The 20,480-nt window shown below is 37.2% G+C and overlaps 2 protein-coding genes across 2 annotated transcripts; both read right to left on the reverse strand.

Moving 5' to 3' along the window:
• Nucleotides 1-2,475: 2,475 nt before the first annotated feature.
• Nucleotides 2,476-4,111, reverse strand: LOC136259437 (NLR family CARD domain-containing protein 3-like). The gene is made up of 4 exons (XM_066052923.1): nucleotides 3,818-4,111; nucleotides 3,452-3,503; nucleotides 3,194-3,337; nucleotides 2,476-2,930 (listed from the first exon to the last, which is right to left on the reverse strand). Exons 1-4 carry the CDS (start codon nucleotides 4,109-4,111, stop codon nucleotides 2,476-2,478), a joined length of 945 nt encoding a protein of 314 aa, XP_065908995.1.
• Nucleotides 4,112-7,628: 3,517 nt separating this feature from the next.
• Nucleotides 7,629-19,637, reverse strand: LOC136258506 (zinc finger protein 431-like). Its single transcript, XM_066051822.1, has 5 exons — nucleotides 19,524-19,637; nucleotides 15,366-15,421; nucleotides 11,870-11,988; nucleotides 11,740-11,816; nucleotides 7,629-9,302 (listed from the first exon to the last, which is right to left on the reverse strand). The coding sequence occupies exons 1-5, from the start codon at nucleotides 19,543-19,545 to the stop codon at nucleotides 7,873-7,875; spliced, it is 1,704 nt and encodes a 567-aa protein (XP_065907894.1). The 5' UTR covers nucleotides 19,546-19,637; the 3' UTR covers nucleotides 7,629-7,872.
• Between the last annotated feature and the right edge of the window lie 843 nt (nucleotides 19,638-20,480).

The raw sequence follows: 20,480 nt of genomic DNA on the forward strand, positions 1-20,480 counted from the left end.
GAAATTACAATACTTAATCAAGCTCCATGCCACACAGTTTCTTAAATTCCCAGCTTTAGAACAAAACAAAATGTGAACATTTCAATAGCGGACCCAGGATGGGGCATTTGGGGCAAATGCCCCCCCCCCCCCCTTCAAGAAATTGCATACAAGATCGAGATACTCTAATAGAGCAGTCAATTACTCTAATAAAGCAGTCACAATCTTCATGAGGTAGTGCAGCTTACTTATGAAGCTATAAATAGGATTTTACTTTACATAACATATGTGATATAATATATTTGGTAAAGGATAACTAGCTATTATTGTTGTGACCTTTTTTTTTTTTTTGCTCTCAACTTTTTTCAGCAAGGTCCCCCCCCCCTCTTTCCAGACTCTGGATCCGCCCCTACATTTGTTAGTATGTTTTATTAAAGTACATAATAGGTGTATCAAGCTTAAGTTCTTTATCATCATACTGTAAATGTTGAAAGCACACCATCACCTTATAGTCCAACTTTCCAAAGGAGACAGGAACTCTTGTCCATAAGTGATTACCTATCTCTGGTGAATATAATCAAAACCTATTGAAAGCAGTTGCAACATAGATCAGTAATATTGCTGGTGGTTTTATTTCTAGTGTTATTAGCATCAGTTTAGGCTAATATAGTAGAGCGGCATCTATAGCACCAAATAATGGGCATTTCGTGCACTTTGTGATACAATTATGAAACTTTCCACACAAATTGTGCTCCTCACAACATATGTTTTTGATGTAGAGCCATCATGGATTTGACCTTTGGTGACCTTTTGAGCCATGTTTTCACTGAAAATTAATCATTTTTGCCTTTATCTCCCTGAGGCATTATTTTACACTGCTAAAACATGGTATCAAATTAAAGGTGTTGATCTAAGAACTATATTGACTTTTGTTTGAAGTTTGTATCTCATTCCACTACAAAGTTATGATCATTTTTGTAAGTCATGAAATTCTTTGCCCTTGGGGTATAAATTACTAATGGGCAAGTAATTCATAGAATTTCATGGTTATATAATGGGGAGGGCCCATTGATATAAATGATCATAACTTTAAATTTTGGAATGCAATCACACATTTACTTCAAATAAAAGCCGAGTAGTTCATTTTAACAGCACTTAATTTGAAACTGTGCAAAATGATGCCTCAGGGAAATAAAGACAAAAACAATGAATTTTCAATACAAAAAATATGGCTGTAAAGGTCACCAAGGTCAAATATGTGATGGCTCTATATCATGTCACAAGGAGTACAACTTATATGGAAAGTTTCATAATTGTATCAAAAATTGCACAACTATCACACTATGCCGCTCTACTAATACAATACACAGCTTCTGGAGGTTGCATTTCTGTTATAGGCCCCAACTTTGAACTCAAGCCATACTGCAGCTTCAAAGGAGATGCTGCACATGTGCAATAACTACAGTTTGACCTGGTCCAAGATTTCCCTTCCACAACTTTTTATTATAAAGGAGGCATTTCCCTCCCTGGTGAAAAAGTTCTGTCAGTAAAGCACCAAATACAATCAAAGTATAAAATTTCAAAAAAATCTGTGAGTGCATACTTACTTCCGACATCAACATAGCCCCCCCTCTGGATAACACATGCAGAGTCTGTTGCTTTGCCAAAACACTGCACCAATAGTCCAGTTATTACATTCATTTTTGCTAAATCCCTATTAGCACTTTCCATTTTCTAAATCCACACCTGACACACATCCTAAATTGTTATAAATTAAAATCTTTTAACCTAATGTTGCTTTTGTGGTGTGTATACATAGTAATAATGTATAGTGATTAGCTAGGAGGTTTTGTGACAAACGTTGCTTGCCATGCTTTTGGTGAGGGGTACGCAACCATAGGCGATTCTAAGGGGGGGCCAAGGCCCCCCCTGTTAAAAAATAACTTTTAAAAATTCTTGGGGAAAAGTTGCTGTATAGATTGGCATTGTTATTTTTAGCATTTTTCATCTTTTTAGAACAAATTTTAGGCTGTTTTCAAGCCTTTAAATTGCAAAAATCCTACAGCTTCTGGGGGTTGCACCCCCAGACCCCCCTGAAAATTCTACTTTATTCTATAGCCAAACAACAATAGTTATGTTGTTCCCTACTGGGCCCCCCCTGCAGGTCAGGTCTAGAATCGCCACTGTACACAACATGCAGTTAAACTCATAATATGCATATACAATATAAACACTCAAAACTATTATATTGCTGTGTTGTAGCTAATCAAAATTCCATGGAGTTGGGAGTACTTGGCTTTATGAAATGTTAATCTTTAATGTAGAAAATATCTGAGCACTATCAAAAAATACTTTTGCCCCTTTACTAGTGATACTATTTCCAGACAAATTTAGCTCTTCTAATGTGTTGTTGTTTCTTAGACAGTTACAGATGGCCAATGCTCCATCATCGGAGATGTCATTGCATGAGATATCAACTAATTTTGTGTTAGTATTCTAGATCTTATATAAAATATTTGATATTATAACTGCACCAGTGTTGCCAATGCTCTTATAAGACAACTTATAAAACAAATCCACCGTGCTAATAGTAAATGTGTCATATTTCCATGACAGTTTCAGTTCTTGTAATGTTTCACTGTATTTGTAAGCATCACTGATTGCTATGGCCCCTTCATCAGGTATGTTGCAGTAAGAAATATCTAATGTTTTCAGTGTGGTGTTGATTTTAATTAATTCTGCAATCTTCTTTGCCCCATTGTTACTGATGGTGTTACATGACATGATAAGCTCTTGTAATGTGGTGTTTTGCTGACTTGTAAGACTATCACAAATGATGATGATGCAGTCATCTTTCATCCCACACATTGAAATATGAAGTTTTGAAATGTGCAAATTCATTTCAATCAATTCTCCAATTCTTTTAGCTCCACTGATACCAATACAATTTGCTGAAATATTTAGTTCACGTATGGCACTGTTATTGTTCAGACAGTTACAAATGGCTATTATTCCATAATGTTGTGAGAAATGTCAAGCGTTGTTGTCTTTGTACTGTTGTGTAAAAGATTAGATATTATTATTACTCCAGTGTCACCAATGTGTTTGCTAGGTAAATCAAGATGCAAAGATTTTGTATTGATGGTAACTCAGTTGTTTTTCAATGACATTATGAGTTCATTGAGTGTTTTGTTGCTTCTTGTGTAAGACTTACTAATTAGTAATGATCCAGCATCAGAAATGTTGCAGTAAGAGACGTCAAGTTTCTTTAATGCTGGCATGGCTTGAACAGGCTCAGCAATACTATTCGCTCCATCAATGTCAATGTTGTTGTGTGACATATTGAGGTCTTGCAGTACTGTATAGTGTTCTTTGCAATGTCATGGCAAATATATTTAATGCTATCATTTTGAAAACAGTTTGAAATGTCAAGCTTAAGAAGAGTGAAGTTGTTTGCTATATATAGCTTCACCTATTTTCATTGCTCCTTCATTACTAACAAAATTCATTGACACATTTAATTCCTGTAAAGTAGTATTTTCCATAAGACAATAACTGATGGCTATCATACCATAATTTGATATTTTGTTAGACGAAATATCAAGTTTCTTTACATTAGTGTTTTTGCACAAAATTGCATTTTATTAGCCACGTTGAATACAGATTTTTCTACATTAATACACAATGATAAAGGACAGCATGGAACTGTTATAATAAATTCGCATAATTTATTGCTCTTTTTAAAGTAGTTGCTGATAAAAAGAATGCTGCGTCTAGTAATTTTGTTTCCTGAAATGTCTAGCTTTTGCATTGTATTAGATACAACATTGGCATTTACAATCTTGATTGCTCCTGGGGCTGTGATAGCATTGTATGATAGGTTAAGTTCTTCTAGTGAATTAGTACACTTGAGACATTGGCTGATAGCTAAGGCTCCATCATTAGATATGCTATTATTTGAAATGTTGAGTATTTTTATTGCTGTATTAAATTCAATTACTCGTGCAATTACTACTGCACTTTTGTCATCAATGCCATTATGAGACAAGTTAATTTCATTTAAAGTATTGTTGCTTTTTAGGCAATCATTAATAGCTACAATTGCATTGTCAGATATTTTATTACAAGACATATCAAGTTTTTTTTATCGCATTGTTATTGCATACCACTGCAAATGCAACTGATGCTGCAGAATCATCTATTTCTTTACTGGATATACCAAATACTATATCACCTCTACTCAGATACACCATATTTTTATCTGTGGTAGCCGGTAGAACAAAACCTACCATTGAAGAAGACATCATCAGATGAAATAGTTCGACCACCTACATGTGGCACTGATATACTAAGTCCTAATAATGTGCTATTACTTTTGATACAATTGATAATTGTTTCAAAATTAGATATTGAATTTTGTGACTCATCAAGTTTCAGCAGCACTGTATTTTTTATGATACTTGTAAATATTTCATTCATACCACTAGTATCGATTTCATTTGTAGAGATGTTAAGATGTTGAAGTGTGCTATTATATTTAAGACACTCACTAATCGCTACAGCTCCTTCGTGACTTATCATGTTCCATGAAATGTCAATTGATATTTGACTTGAGTTTCCCATTATATAGAATTGAAAATATTACTTGCTCCAACATCTCCTATATCTGATTATTGGAGATGTTAAGTCTTTGAAGTGTACTATTGTATCTAAGAGACTCACCAAATACCACAGCTCCTTCATCACCTATATTGTTATTTGAGCTTTTGTACTGATGTGTTAAAGTATAAACCAAATGCGATCAATGCAGCAGAATTATTATTGATTTTGTCTCTAGGAATTTCAATTGTGTTTAGGGAACACTCAACATGACTGTCCCACCATATATTGACATGTATTTTGTGGCTACCTATGTTTCGTTGATCACTTTTAAACTCTGAACATAGCAGAATGTCTGAATTAGCCTTTAAGTTGCTACCAAATTTCTTGCATGACAAATTCACATCACATAAAGTTGTGTTGTTGGCTAAAACTTTATAAAATGACTGTACAGTCTACACCAATCTTGCCAATATTGCACAATGTCAGTGATATTATAGTTGTGCATTCCAGAGTGTGACTTTTCTGTACAGGTGGTTTATGAATGCAAAATTTAAATCACTTAATTCCCAAAACTAACTTATAGTGTTTGAAAAGTAACTGATTATTCCATGCCCTAGTTTATTAATGGTTTTAGTCTTCAAAGTACTCACTTTTAGTGTTGTTTGATAAGTTAGTTGCAGTTGACATTACATTTCTTTTGCTCTACAATAATTTGCACACATATATGATGCAATTTTATGACCACACCTCCTCTACAAGGTGACTTGTTTCTAGCTGATCTCTCTAAAAATTTTAGAACTATATATATATATATATATGTGACCAGATTTTACAGAACCGAACCAAATCGCACATCAGGCAAAATCAAACTAACACCACCAGTGGATAGCTACACTATCGTACTACAAGTTTTGACCCTCAGCACTACTCAAACTACACGAGGTTGGTTTTAATAGACGTCTTTTCTGGGTGGTGTGGAGTGCCCAAATGGCGGTTTCAGGCCTTGTGAAGGACCTGGCTTGGCAAGAATCAGTGGTTTACTGGTGGACAGCCTTATAATGTTGGCCAGACGTGTTCTCTGTAGATTTTGCTACATATCAGCCACTAAGGAGCCAGCACAGCCCTGTAATCTCGTGTCTGGACTCCAATCGTGGTCTGCCTCCATTTTGATGCCTATCTCCATTTTGATGCCTATCTCCATTTTGATGCCTATCTCCATTTTGATGCCTATCTCCATTTTGATGCCTATCTTTTGCCCTCCCCGCCACCCCCAGCCTCCACCCCTTTGTGAGCACTCGTGATACTACTTCGCTAGTCCAACTGCTCAGATTTTCTATCTTATTTGGCGGGAAACTCTACTAGCAGCTACAAGTACTGGAAGTGGCTTGAAAGGTAACAGATTGATGCATCTTTTGTGTAAATTTCATACGCGTGCTTGCTATCCTTGGAGAGTTATGCTGGCTTCAATTCTTTAAAACCGTTTATCTCGAAACTTCTAATAATGTGCGATTTGGATCGTTTTTCCAAAATCCAGTCACATATATATAATGACTAAGCCAACCTTCAATATTGTTAGCAATCAATTTGTCAGTCATAAAGTCTTCACCTTAGTAACTATTAGTAATTTTCTTGCTATAGTCATAAATTTGATCACCAATAACACAGTTTAGGAGCAAAGTATTTTTACTGCATATCCACTGTTTATTACTTTTAAAAAATCATTAGACTAAACTCACAAATGTAATTCAGTTAACCTTTTTCCTGGAATTTTTTCACCTATTATTTCCAAAAACTTTGCAGAGTTTTTCCAAGAGTGATAGCATACATAAATCAAGTAATAATGTAATTTCTCTACAATGGCCAGATGTTTTCCAATTGTACTGTATGCCAGCATAATTGACTAGTAAAAGCATCAAGAATTATACCAGCATATTACATAGGATGATTTTCAAGATTTTTGTATAAAATGTACAATGTGTATGCTAATAGGACAGTAAAACTTGATTACACTACACATTATACTGCATTTCATAAGGTAAATCATTGACGATATTAACAACAACAACAAGAGGGGACCAAGTGCTGAGCTCTGTGGTACACCAGAAACAACTGGGGATGGTGCACTAAATTATTATCGAAAACAACTTGCATTGTTGACTTCTACTGGTAAGAAATTCTTTAAGTACAGGCCCCTGATTCCATAGTAATCAATAGCTTGCTGAATAGTTGTGCATGTAGACCTTACCAAAAGCCTTAGAAAAGTCAAGTAAGAGGACGTCACTCCTTGGTTGAGTAGAGAAGCTATTTCATTAATGGGAGTTGTGTCTCACAAGAGTGAGACTTTCTGAATCCATGCTGTGCATTACACAAAACAGAATTCTTTACCAGATGTTTGCAGATTGAAGTGATCAAAAATCTTGCAAGGAATTCTTGTTAATGATACAGGTTATTGGAAGGATACTTGCGAGAGCCTTTCTGAAAAATAGGGAATACATGAGCCATTTTCCAGTCCCAAGCAAGTTTGCATTGCATGATGTAGAAAAGCCTTAAAGATGAGGGTGAGCATGGGGATATCATCAGGACCATGATGAGCCTTATACCTTGAAGGTCTGCTGGAAGTCTAATGACACCTTCCACTTCAATGTCATCTGTGTTTCTGGTCACTTCCTAGCTAACAAACTAAATAGTGCAGCATGTAGCTAGGTAGATGATCAGGACAGGACTTCAAGACTATAGATTCTTACATGTACACCAGTAATGTATACTGTAGTGACATACTGTAACCTGATTTTACTGTACAACTTCGCTAATTCATGTTATAAGTTAACCAAGCAAAGCTTCTTGAGTTTGGACTCCCAAATCCGTTGAACTTTAACCTTTAAACTCTGCAGCAATTCTATTGAGCTAAAAGGGGTTAGTTTTGACCAGCTTTACTTTACTTCTTAACAAATGTTTTAGTACTTATTCAATGAAATCCATGCTTAAGAATACTTGGTCGTTTTGTTCACAACTATTTGAATAGTAAAAAATGTTATTCATTTCAGCACTAATGTTTAGACTACATTATACATACATTCTAAGGGTAATCAGTTTCAATTGTTCCAAACAAAATTTCTACTTCCAGCCAGAGCGCTCTGTCCACAGTGTGTGACACTAAATCTTTTGTAGTATACAATATTGTCATCTAGTATATAAGTATATTGATACATTACAGCAATGTGCATGTGGTTTTCTTGGGGTTGAATGCTCTTACAAAAATAAGTAGTTCTACAGTAATAACATCAGGGTACCTCAGTCTCCTGAATGAGTTCTTAAATGATATTGAAGAGTCCAGTTGACTGTAAATGCTTTACTGCAAAAATGACATTGGTATGGCTTTTCTCCTGTATGAGTTCTTATATGTGTTTTAAGATGACCACTTGTTGTAAAAGCTTTACTACAATACTGGCATCGGTGTGGCTTCTCTCCCGTGTGAGTCCTTGTATGTATTCGCAGATTGTTTTTCGTTGCAAACGCTTTACTACAATATTGACATTGGTATGGCTTTTCTCCTGTATGGGTTCTTACATGTTTTCGTAGATCTTTCTTGTTTGTAAATCCTTTACTACAATACTGACATTGGAATGGCTTCTCCCCTTTATGATCCCATGAATGAGCTTTTAGGCTACTCCAGTTTGCAAAAGACTTAGTACAATGCTGACAATGATATGGCTTTTCCCCTGTATGGGTTCTGACATGTGATTTTAGAGCATTTGATTGTATAAAAGTTTTACTACAATATCGACAGTGGTATGGCCTTTCTCCTGTATGAGTTCTTTCATGTATTCGTAGATGACTAGTTGCTGCAAATGCTTTACTACAATGTTGGCATTGGTATGGCTTTTCTCCTGTATGACTTTTTACATGAGACTGAAGATTATAATTTGTTGTAAACACTTTACTACAATACTGACATTGGTATGGCTTCTCCCTTGTATGACTTTTTGAATGACTTTGTAGGGTATTAGATCTTGCAAATGCTTTGCCACAATTTTGACACGTGTAAGGTTTCTCACCTGTATGAGTTCTTAAATGCATTTGTAAGCCACTATGTTGTTTGAATGCTTTACTACAATATTGACATTGGTAAGGCTTCTCACCTGTATGAGTTCTTAAATGTGTTCGAAAGCCGTGATGATCTGCAAATGCTTTACTACAATAGTGACATTTGTATGGTTTATCTCCAGTATGAACTCTCAAATGTGCTCGTAGATTACTTGTTCCCGAAAATGATTTACTACAATATTGACATTTGTATGGTTTCTCCCCTGTATGGCTTCTCAAATGTGTTAGTAGGGCAGCGTGTACTGGGAACGATCTACTACAATATTGACATTGGTATGGCTTCTCCCCAGTGTGGGTCATTATATGCCTTCGTAGACTGTTGGATCTTGAAAAAGTTTTATTACAATATTCACATTGGTTGGGCTTTTTGCCATTAGACCTTTTGACAAGCTTCTTCGTTGTACTGTTTACCTTCTTTACACCCAGGGAATCATTTTGGTCATGTCTCCTTATATGTTGTTGAAGGTTGATCAGTGTAGTTAACTCTTCTCCACATTTCCCACATTTGAAGACTTGTGGATTAGCATCACGACAAGCTTGACTGTACTTCAAGTGAATATCAAAATTACTTTTGTCCATGAATTTTACTTTGCAGTGAGGACAAGTGTAGTTGTCATCTGCAACAAGAACAACTGAATGCCACATATGACTCTTAAGATTAAACCCACAATTGAAATTGAACACAGAGTAATAATTTGAACCACATAAACATGAGTTGTAGCTGTTGTTCATTAATTCCTTCACATCAAGTAAATGCAGAGTTTCAGTCATTGTGTAGTTTAGGGTAAAGGAGTTAAGTTACCCATGCACCTAACATTTTCATGCATACCTTTATTGTGTAAACACTTGTTCCCCAAAAGTGTAGTGGACAGGAAGAAAGGCATTACTACACATGTTTGGCACAAAATTATATGTTGGCAAATTGTGTTTTGAAATATTTCGTGCTCTGTAGCATCATGGTTAAATATGTATTTATACCAAGAGGTTGAAAGAAGCCTCATAATGGCATGTACATGTACATGCTCTAGCTAGAGAGGGGATGTGGCTCTTCTATTGGAGAAACTTTTGAAAAATCACTGTAGCCATGAAATGTACGAAAAATGAACAACTTTGGACACAAAGCTATTTTCATATAGAATTCAAGAAAGAAATTTAAGCACTAGAAACTACATTGATTTCTATGCTGTGTGGCATTTGTCTGCTGTAAATATGCTAAGCCATTGTATTGGTAACTTATGAACCTGTAAAAATTTAGCTGAAAAAAATGTTTTCTGGGGCCAAACCTACTGATTACTGCAATGAAGGCACCAATAAGAGAACAAGACTCATCTGGGCTCACTGAATACACTGATAACTTGTTGGCCTGTCATGGTGATTTAGCATTTTCTTTGAAGTGATTCACAACCATTACAATGTGCTAGGGTTCCTGAATGGTTTTCTGATTCTGAACTCATGAATATATCAGTTGTGGGGAGCTTGGTGTGGAAACATTTTCTAATTGTGTGGAAACATTTCTAATTTCAGCAGTGACTCAGGTCTCACTCATCCTATTTACAGTGTATGACCACAGAAGGATAGAGAAATTAATTTAGTTTCTTTTCATGTATAGATAATAGGAACACATCGTAAGTAACAGACGTTTTACTGCTGATTATCACTGTTTTTTTTTTTGAATGGCTTCAATATGTTTTTAGGGCATCCAATGCATTCAATGGTTGTGCAATACACAATTAGTACTGATTGCATTCCTAAGGCCTTACATGCAACATTACCATTAAGACTAAATTTTTTTCCAAAGGGATCTCCTGATTTAAGAGTATAATGTATTGTGTAGTAACTTCTAACAGTGTCGCTACCTGTATCTAAAATACAATCAAAGCAGGACCGGCTTTTTAAGATCCTAAGCAGGGGCGGATCCAGGGGGGTTCAAAGGGTTCCATGGAACCCCCCTTATGAAAGAACCTCTCTTACTCGAGATACTCTAATAGAGCAGTCACAGTAGTCTCAGGCTTTGAGGAGCAGTGTAGCAAGCTATGTATTTAGTTATAAATAAGGAAATATAGTTGGCCAGTGAAGGCATCTATGGTGAGAGGCAGCTATTGTCAGCAGGTGATGACCTTTTTTTTGGTCTTCGTCTTCAACTTATAGCTAGGCTGAAGTTGCTTTTTATATAACAGTTATTTTCATACCTAACATTGTTTTTACAGCAGTCTTCGCTTCCAGACCTGGGTGTCGATCTTATCATAGCGCTTATCCATTTATAAGTGCATGTGCGAAGGTCTAGACCAGCACTCCACAGAATGCCATATAGTGTTGTAAACATACTATAAAGTCTAATACAGAGTTAAATAATCGTAGAGATTAGCTTGTACCCCATGCAACTTAACTTTGCAGGCCAAATCCACAATCTTACGTCTTTTAGTACAAGGCGCAGGCGCTTATACCAACTGTTGAGGATTTCAAGGACCTGGCCTACACGAATAGGTTGGGATATGCCAGTTTAATCTCTATGACACTGAATTAGATTTCTAGAGCACGTGTACAACATTATATGGTCTTTAGAGTGCTAGTCTATCCTTCACACATGTGCTTATAAATGAATAAGGGCTATGACAATATCAACGCCTGGGTCTGGAAGCGAATGCTGCCGTATAAACAACGTTAGGTATGAAAAATAACTGTTTTGTAAATGTAAAAGTATATTTTTTAAATAATCGTGTCCATGTCTGCATCCAACCGTATCTGCCTTTTCAAGATAGCCTTTGCTTCTTGATAAATATCAAAGGCTTGTTTACTAGATTTAGCCCCAATCAAGACATTGTCTACATATATATTACTCATGATATTCAGGGCCAACTACCCCTTCCCCTCTGCCCACTAAACTACATAGTACTAACTGATAGCCATAATGGCAATATTTGTTTTTCAAATTATCACTTTAGCATAATAGCATGCTATTCTTAGTTACGGACATTTCTGAGATACAGACAGTAGTATGTACCAGACCGCCTGGATAAGAGAGGCTTCACTGTACATGTATACTACTACACTCACACGTGTCATCATCATCATCTGATACAACTGGTTCCTCATAATGAGTAGTTCCCTTCTTAGCTAATCTCTTTGATCTTCTACACATCCAATAAGACACATGTACATATTGCAAGTGACGACATATGCAAACCTTTTGATCACAGCAACCTTATCAGTTTTACTCCTCTTTGGTGCATTAGTGATAGCTTCATCATCATCACATGAAGATCTACTCCTTTTGGTTGAACATGTCTTGGTAACTGTTTTTGACTGAAATAAAAGTGACACGTGATAAACAAGTGTTGCATAAAATGGCAGACCAATATGGAGTTTGTTTTCAAAACTATAACTGGTACAGTGAACCCTTGTCGTCCGAACCACAATGTGTCTCAGGCAATGATAAAAGTGTTCAACTAAGTGAATTGTTTGGATAACTGATGCCCATACATTTATATACAAAGCTCTGTTGAAATACTCTAATAGAACATATACATGTGTGCTCAAAATACTCTAATAGAACAGTCATTTCCAATTTTGGATAAACAAGGGCACGGATAACTGAGGATCTACTGTATAGCTAGTTATAGTGTCGCCATTGAATATTTACAATCATTGTCTTCATCAAAACAACTCAACCACTTTATTACAACAACATAAATAAAAATAACAAACACAGCTAACACCCCAGCCTTGATTCTATTAAACAGATTGAGATACTCTACTAGAACAGTAAACCACTCTAATAGAACAGTCACTTAATGACATCTATTCATGATCACTTGGTCATTGTGATTTGTTATACATTATTTGTGTAACAGAGAGCCTAGCAACAGTTGAAGTGGTAGGTATCAAGTACCTATAGCTACATTAAACTGACAATAAAATAAAAATGGTTAGCTTACCAATAGTGCTCGGTGATATACTGGTAATATACTTGTACTGAACTACATTCTTCAGTTTTTGGGTTGCATACTATTCAGATAGGCCCAAGAAATGATGCAATGGTCACAGTAACAAGCTAACTACAGCAGTAACATCGCACTCACTCGCATCTCTCAATTGTGTAAAAACTCGCTAATTAAAAGGCGTGGCACCAGTTTCCTTCATGAGTATTCTCCCATACGAATCAGGATGAATACTTGTGAAGGAAACGGGTGCCACGCCCTTTAATTAGCACATTTTTTAATCACTCGCAATCGACATTCCGTTTGAGCGGTACCGCATTTACCAATATACCGTGACAATTTCCTCAATACTGCTAAGCACTATTTTATATAGAGGTTCTAAAATACCAGACTTCCTAGTTCGTATGCTAAAAGTCATATCTATAACATTAGGGGACTAGAAACATTTCTAAAATCCCCCTTTTAAAAAGTGACCATTGATCCACTGCTGGTATGTGTTGCTGTTGTTATGTGCAAGGTCTGATATTGACAACTAACTTACAAAATAGCTTTAGCGTATTTGCTAAATTAACCCCAGGCCAATCACAGAATTGGGAATAGAACTATCAGGAAGTGTAATGAGAGGAGAATATGGCTTTCACATTGGGTATAACCCCTCTAAGGCCAAGTGTGTTAATGCTAAGAGAAACATTCAATCAGCCCAACAGCATTAATCAGTGTTGGACGAATACTGTACCTCGAGAAAGAGGCTTCAATGGGTAGAGTGATTGGTCCACTTAGTGACAAACCCTTATGAGTCCAAATTGATAATGTGTGTGATTCTTAGGGATGAGCCTATTTTGCTTTTTTCCCCACCTATTTTTCTTTCCAGCAATTCTTTTATTTTTCACCTATTTTGCTCAATATTTTGCTCGGGTTTTTTCTATTTTGCTGAGCATCAGTAAAAATTAATTGCAGTATCTCAAGCTTGCAAGCATGTGTGACTGCTCTATTAGAATATTTTGTACATAGTGACTGCTCTATTAGAGTATCTCGATCTTTTGTCACCATTTCCTATGAGCTCATGTTATCCTAATTATGCTAATACCATGCGTGACTGTTCTATTAGAGTATCTCGATCTTTTTCATACAAAATGTGCTAAGTTGCCATTCCTTGGTGCCTATTTTTCCAATTTTCCACCTATTTTTCCAGCATTTTGCTCTCTGCTTTTACCAACGTATTTTTCCAAAAAATTTGCCGGCAAAATCGGCGCATCCCTAGTGATTCTGAAAAACCACCAACCAGGAAAGTCAAGGATTATAGTACACCCAGAGCTTATGATAAGAATTCTGTTGTCCTGTCACAATGTCTTGGCAAACCAGAATTGGCCGGACAAAATAGCCAAAATTGACTGGACATGTGGAAGATGAATGCCTAATATGTCCACTATAACATAGCAAATGAACATCATAGTCTGTCACATGCCTTACTGCAGCAGCATGTGCTTACAGTACACCAGAGGGTTGGCATTGGTACAGCGGTTCTAAGAGACCTTGCGCGACAACAAAACAAGCGAAAATCACATGCACAAGATTTCGTACAATCAAATCAATTCATTTTTGATGTTCTTAGGGAGCAAGGCATTTCATCTGACCAATCTTGTCCTGGCAACATATACCACCCTGACTTCATCTTGGTCGTCCTGCCTATTTTGATCTCTCCGTCAGGAGTACCACTCAGTCTGCTGTCATATCTTCTGCTTCTTCTCAGGCTGGGGTGGCTGCTGCTGTTGGTGAGATAGCTAAGGACAACCAATACCAGGACATTGTGAATGATAATGGAGATTTTATCCCTCTTGTATGTGAGACCTTTGGTGTTTGGTCACCATATACCCTATCAATTTTAGGATCCATAGCTGACAGAACAACTGTTAGAAACGATTTACCTCAAAAGTTTGCTAGGCACCAACTTCTCCAGCAACTGTCTGTGACTTTGTGGAGGTACAATGCGAAAATGATACTCCGCCAGTATTCACTTACTGCTGAGGACGAATTTCCTGACTTAGACATTGGTTAAGTTAAGTACGTAGGTAGTAATAAGTATATAGTTAGGTAATAAGTAGTAGTATGGTGTAGTTTTCAGTATGTACGTGTGTTATGTCCCATATTCTTATCATTCATTTTTGAAGTTCAAACTATAATTATCGCACGTGACGTTTTGTTGTCGCGCAAGGTCTCTTAGAACTGCTGTACATTTGTGGTCACTCCCTTGGGTTGTAAGAATGTATATTATCTTCTGGCAACCAAGTGACCATTACTGTTGAAAGCATGCCAGCTCAGCCCTCAGGCTCCCTCCTTGCTTTGATGGGACACCGTGTCTGGACAAATTGCATTATGGTCAGACATCTATGCAATTTGACTGGATTTTGTCCAGTGTCTGGACATTATCATAAGCTCTGTACACCTGTCCTCCCCTGACAAAGCCAGTGTCAATGATGACATTAGTCAAGAAATGTATTCTCTAAACTATGCGTCTGTTGATGATGGACAGTGAAGCAGCCTTTAGTACAGGTTGTCTACCATTTTGTTCACATGGTCTATATGGACAAGCACAGACAGACATTCAGGTATAGTTTCATTGCTGACCACAAACTGTTACAAGAAAAGTCTGCACCCACAACCTGCCTAATTTAAAAAGTCTCACACTAGTACAACACACATCAACACACTCAATTTACAACTGTTAATAGCTCTACCACATACCTGTGGATCATGTGATGTTACCCTCAAGTTGTCAGGAACACTCTGGAGATCACGATCTACATGTCAAGTAACATAGCAAAATAAGCTGATGACTAGACTTCCCCCCTGCTGTAAGCCCCTTTCCCACTACATTCCCTGAGATGCTTTGTGATTTCTGCACTGCAAAACAAAACTATTACACTATACATCACATTATATCGGTGTAGTATATCTACTGGTATTAAGATGGGTCAACTAACCTCTTACATGTCTGGTAATTCATACACAGTAGTTATTATTGAACAACACACATCTAGCAGTTATTTGAATTGCCAGGGTGCTAAAATCGTATTCTTATAAACGCCAGAATAGTGTACTACATTGGCATTTGCATACTGGATAAATATACTCCACCTCACATTTCATTGTTGAGCTGTAAGTTGATTACGGTACCATAGTCTCAAGAGGGTGTGAGTAAAATTAAATAAAGGAAATCATCCGTATTTTCTTAGTGGCTATACTATGATTGTAGAGGCACTTTTTGAACAGTTCTTCATTCGCAATGCTGTGTGATGGGGCTGAACATAGCTGGCAACAAAGCGTAATGGCTACTGACTTTTCAGACAGCAATTGATGGTTGAGGTACATGTTCAGACGAAAACGTTATGTCTGCCACCATTCCTTCTTTTGATGTGGTTTGCACGGGGTTCTATAACGTTTAAAAAGTAAACAAACAAGTAAATGGAAAATTTAGTAATGTTAAGTTCAATTATAGAAAGAAAAAGTAGCACAGGGATGCCACATAGATATGCATCTGCGACCACGCAGTGTCAAAGTGCGACTAAGTGTCAGGTTGTGACTAAGTGCCTTTTTCAATCTTTGACTGGTGACTTAGTGACAATATTTTAATACTTTTCGATTGTGTTAGAAATTTTTACCCTTGACTTGACCTTTGACTGAGACTTTGACTGCGGTCACAGATCTACCTACAGTGAGTGCGTGTGTCACACCCTTGTAGTAGGGAAACAAGGAAGATTGTCTACACCTGCAGATATACTAGTGGAAATCCAATCCCTAATTCAGACTAGCTGTAGCTACCATGCATGACTGAAATGGCATACAGTGGAACCTTGATTACCAAACTAATTGGGGGAAAGGGTGTTCATATAATCAAACAGTACATAAAATCAAACTTCCATACATTTATATACAGATCTTTGCTCAACTACTCTAATAAAGCATACACTTGCTGACAAAATACCCTAATTGAACAGTCAATTTGGTGTTCGAGAGTTCGGTTAATCGGTGTTCAGGTTCCCTGTATTAGCAGGTGTAGGTAACCTTCCTTGTTGCTATTTTTTTCTTTCAATGATCCCTAATTGAACTTAAAATTACTAACTGTTCCATTTTCTTGTTTATAGGTAAAGCTTCGCTGTGCATCACTAACCAGACTGAGCTACATAGGCAGACCCGGTGCCAAAACACAACACTAATCTTGCTCAGAATTGCCTGCATATTTTACCTCTGACTTCGGAATCATTTTGACAAACAATAATTCGGTAATCAGGGCTGAACAAGGTGCGAAACATCGACAACACTAATCCGTACAAGGAAACTGTTAAAATAGTGTACAAGACCAGCATGTGTTATCTTTGTGCTGGGGGTGGTAGGAAAGGGCAGTCCATCCAGCCTGGGAAAAAAATTTAAAAAATGGTGAACAAATCGGTGCAGTTGGACCAAATCGCTGCATACTTCTTGATATGCCCCTTCCAGGGGGCATACAGAGGGGATTACCAAGAAATTAAATCCAGTTGACCTTCACCAGTGGGACATTTGAGGAATTTAATCACTACAGGCTATGGCCTCCTGCACAAATAACCTGCAGTTTACTAAAGTACACAGTGTGGGGATTTGTTTGCCACTACTTGGTATATCCTCACAAAAAAATGATACGAAAAGCCACCTTTGCCCTAACTGGTCGGTTACCTAAGGGTGACATACAGACAATTACTGTAGGTAGATCTGTGACCACAGTCTAAGTAAAAGGTCAAGGCGACCAAAATTTGTACCAAGTCAACGGAGTATGTATTATCGTGGCACAGCCATTGGAATAGCCTTTCCACCTTATTAACTGAAGTGGAATCACTACATAGGTTTAAGATGAATTATTTAGTAGGGTCAGCAATGAAAAAAATCGACCCTCTTTGGATTAACTTGTAACTCAGGGGATGGAGCCTACCAATGGTCTAGTTTTAAACGGTGGGTTAGGTAGTGACCAAATGCCTTCCATTTGGGATATAGCCATGTCGTAAATTTTGACGGATTTTGGCTCATTTTCATAAACATGGGCAGGAACATCTAGAATGTTGTCCATTGCTTTTTTGGGTTATTGGGTGAGGTGCTCTACAAAATACACTTGCTTAAGGTTACGGGATACTGTAAACCCCACATGTACACTATCAATCATTTTTCATGATTAGGAGTTTGATTTTTCTTAATGCATTGTTATCAAATATTTATGCATTCTTAACTTCTCATTAATTGACATGAAATTCAAATGTTGTTATGGAAACATGAGTTGTCCCCATGGCAATTAATGAAAACTATGAACCAAGAATCAGACCAATGAAGAGCCATGAGAACTTACTAACAATTCTAAGATTTGAAGAACATCACTTGTGAGGGACTGACAAGAGGATTTGTGAATAATGTGTATAGTTGTTGAAATACGACTACAATATGGCCTAAAGCAAGACACTGTAGTCACAAAATTTATTTTTAAATTGATATCACAAACACTAGAAACATTATTTCTAACAAAAGGCTCCGTCAGGACCTAGACAAGAAGTCAAACTAGTAGTCTGTTTATACAAAATGTTAACAACTAGTTTGACAGTCCTGATTTTTGGTTCAGGAAAATATCGCCATTAGTCAGCAAAACTACGCATGCACTTACAGGTGCCTAAGTGTGTTGTATCTATGTTATCTTGTACTGTTACGTGTTTTCTTGTACCTTGTACCTGTCCAGTCAGCACGCTATGATTCTCCCAACAATTTAAGCCTGTTACCAGCTGATACACAACACAACACAACACCAAGCTGGCCTTATTTACATAATAAAATTTTGTTTGACAGTCGCTCAGTATCCCGTAACCTTAAAAGGTGATTCGCGGTACTTCAATTTTCGCTAAAACGGCAATTGACGGGACTGCAATGAAAAATCAACCCACTGAAACTCAACAAAGTCCAAGGTTGGTTTACTAACTCCCAGGAACCTTTTTGCACCTTATTAAGTGGAGCTTTACAGTGTTTATGTACCAACGCAAACTGATGCTCTCGCTCACGCCATGGTTTAGAAACTCACAGCATCTGTTTCACCAAGAATACGCATCTGTTTTCGATAGTATAATTACCACCATCTAATGCATCATTCATGGAAACATTGAAGCGTTCTAAACAGCATCACTTATACTGCTGCCCATTTTTATTTAAAAACGCGAAAACTTAAAATGCGCGCTACAGAAACAGCAAGGGGAATCACCGTATTCCTACCCTACGGTTTTGATGTAGACTTCGGTAGGATTAATCACCCAGAGTTGGAGGAGAAACTATAGAGGTTGATTTTTTTCATTGCCAACCCTATATTTAGCCATGCTTTAATTTGTAATTTATTGATGTATGTTTGGGGCACAGCTGAAAATCAGCTTCGCTGATGCTGTCTCCTTGTTAAAATAACTATTTTAAAAACGGTCATGATCAAGGGTGAAAGTTTCTAACCCACAATCGAAAAGTACTGAAATATCGTCGATAGGTCACCAGTCTAAGATTGAAAAAGGCTTAGTCACAGGTCAAAGCGAAAACTTCGGCCTGTAAAGACTTTGATCGAGGTCGCAGATCTACCTACAGCGCGTACCCCCTTTCCATTCAATCTCAAACGCTGTACTGCTAGTAGAGAAGCATAGATTTTAGAGGCTCTGAAATCGATGGGAGCAGGGAGAAACAACCATATGAATACACTTTACTATAACTGAGAGTAAAATAATTTTAAATAACGATATTCACGATCCATTAGCAGGTTATTTAAGGCTGATGAAACTTAGGAAGGGCCGCATAGATGGAGATATTGACTCGTAGGTGCATAAATCTAGGTCTGAATACGCGTTAACAACTGACACTCACTTCGAAGACCGTACTTCATCATGAAAACGTCGACACCAAACTCAGCACTGAAGCACACCACGGGCACGAACCACCACTGTCTCGACCACTATACTGTACACGTGGCATACGCGCGGGAAACTCTGTTACTTTGGCGGCGTGCGCACAGTGTATTTAAAATTCAGTAAAATAAAGTGGTACAGTATACAAAACATTTATACTGAATAGCTATCATTCCTGCTAATCTTGTTGTGACTCATGTGACACCTTGCCGCAGCCATGCAGCTGACACCAATGAATAGGGACCCGCCGATTATGCTCATAATTTTACCTATTATGCTATGCTGCACTGCTCAATAATTCACCTATTGTGCTTAAATTAATGCTCAATATTTACCTATTACGCTCGATTATGCTCAATGTTCATGCCTTAGTTCATATGCTTTGCTGCTAGTATAGAAAGAAAAAAAATGAGTGGCTGGAACACAAATAAATTCTTGCTGCATGTAAGAGAAAAGATCGATATACTCTAATAGAACAGTCAGTTTGATGATTGTTCTATTAGAGTTACTGACTGCTCTATTAGAGTATATCGATCTTATTTTGTAATTGTCATTTTTCCAGCAAGAATTTACACTATCGTACAAATATTTAACCTATTATGCTGGCATTATGTTCAATGCTTTTAGGTACCTATTATGCTCAAAATTATGCCAGCATAATCGGCGGGTCCCTACCAATGAATTTTAGTGATATTGTTGCCGCACGAATGCTGGTTTTTGTGTCCAGCACTTAAACACCTAATGCTGGGGGTGGTGGCAAGGGCAGTCTATCTATCACAGGAAAAAAATGAAAATAAGTAAAGAACCTGACAAAAATAATAGCAAAAAAAAACAATGAACACAAATTTGGCCAGATGGAACATGATTGTTAACTTGGCCAGTTTGTGTCAGTCAATAGGGACCCGCCGATTATGCT

Source organism: Dysidea avara, chromosome 6 (assembly GCF_963678975.1).
Source record: "Dysidea avara chromosome 6, odDysAvar1.4, whole genome shotgun sequence".
Lineage (NCBI taxonomy): Eukaryota > Metazoa > Porifera > Demospongiae > Dictyoceratida > Dysideidae > Dysidea > Dysidea avara.

What these genes read in the sequence shown, in the direction of transcription:
- LOC136259437 (XM_066052923.1), bottom strand. Translation starts at nt 4,111, where the DNA reads ATGTCTTGTAATAAAATATCTGACAATGCAATTGTAGCTATTAATGAT. An exon ending in TGAAGGAGCAATGAAAATAG is followed by an intron (nt 3,338 to 3,451) that starts GTGAAGCTATAT and finishes AACACTATACAG; the next exon opens with TACTGCAAGACCTCAATATG. An exon ending in TGCTGGATCATTACTAATTA is followed by an intron (nt 2,931 to 3,193) that starts GTAAGTCTTACA and finishes TAAATATTTCAG; the next exon opens with CAAATTGTATTGGTATCAGT.
- LOC136258506 (XM_066051822.1), bottom strand. Translation starts at nt 19,545, where the DNA reads ATGATGAAGTACGGTCTTCGAA. An exon ending in TAACATCACATGATCCACAG is followed by an intron (nt 11,989 to 15,365) that starts GTATGTGGTAGA and finishes CTTTTATTTCAG; the next exon opens with TCAAAAACAGTTACCAAGAC. An exon ending in AAGGTTGCTGTGATCAAAAG is followed by an intron (nt 11,817 to 11,869) that starts GTTTGCATATGT and finishes TTGGATGTGTAG; the next exon opens with AAGATCAAAGAGATTAGCTA.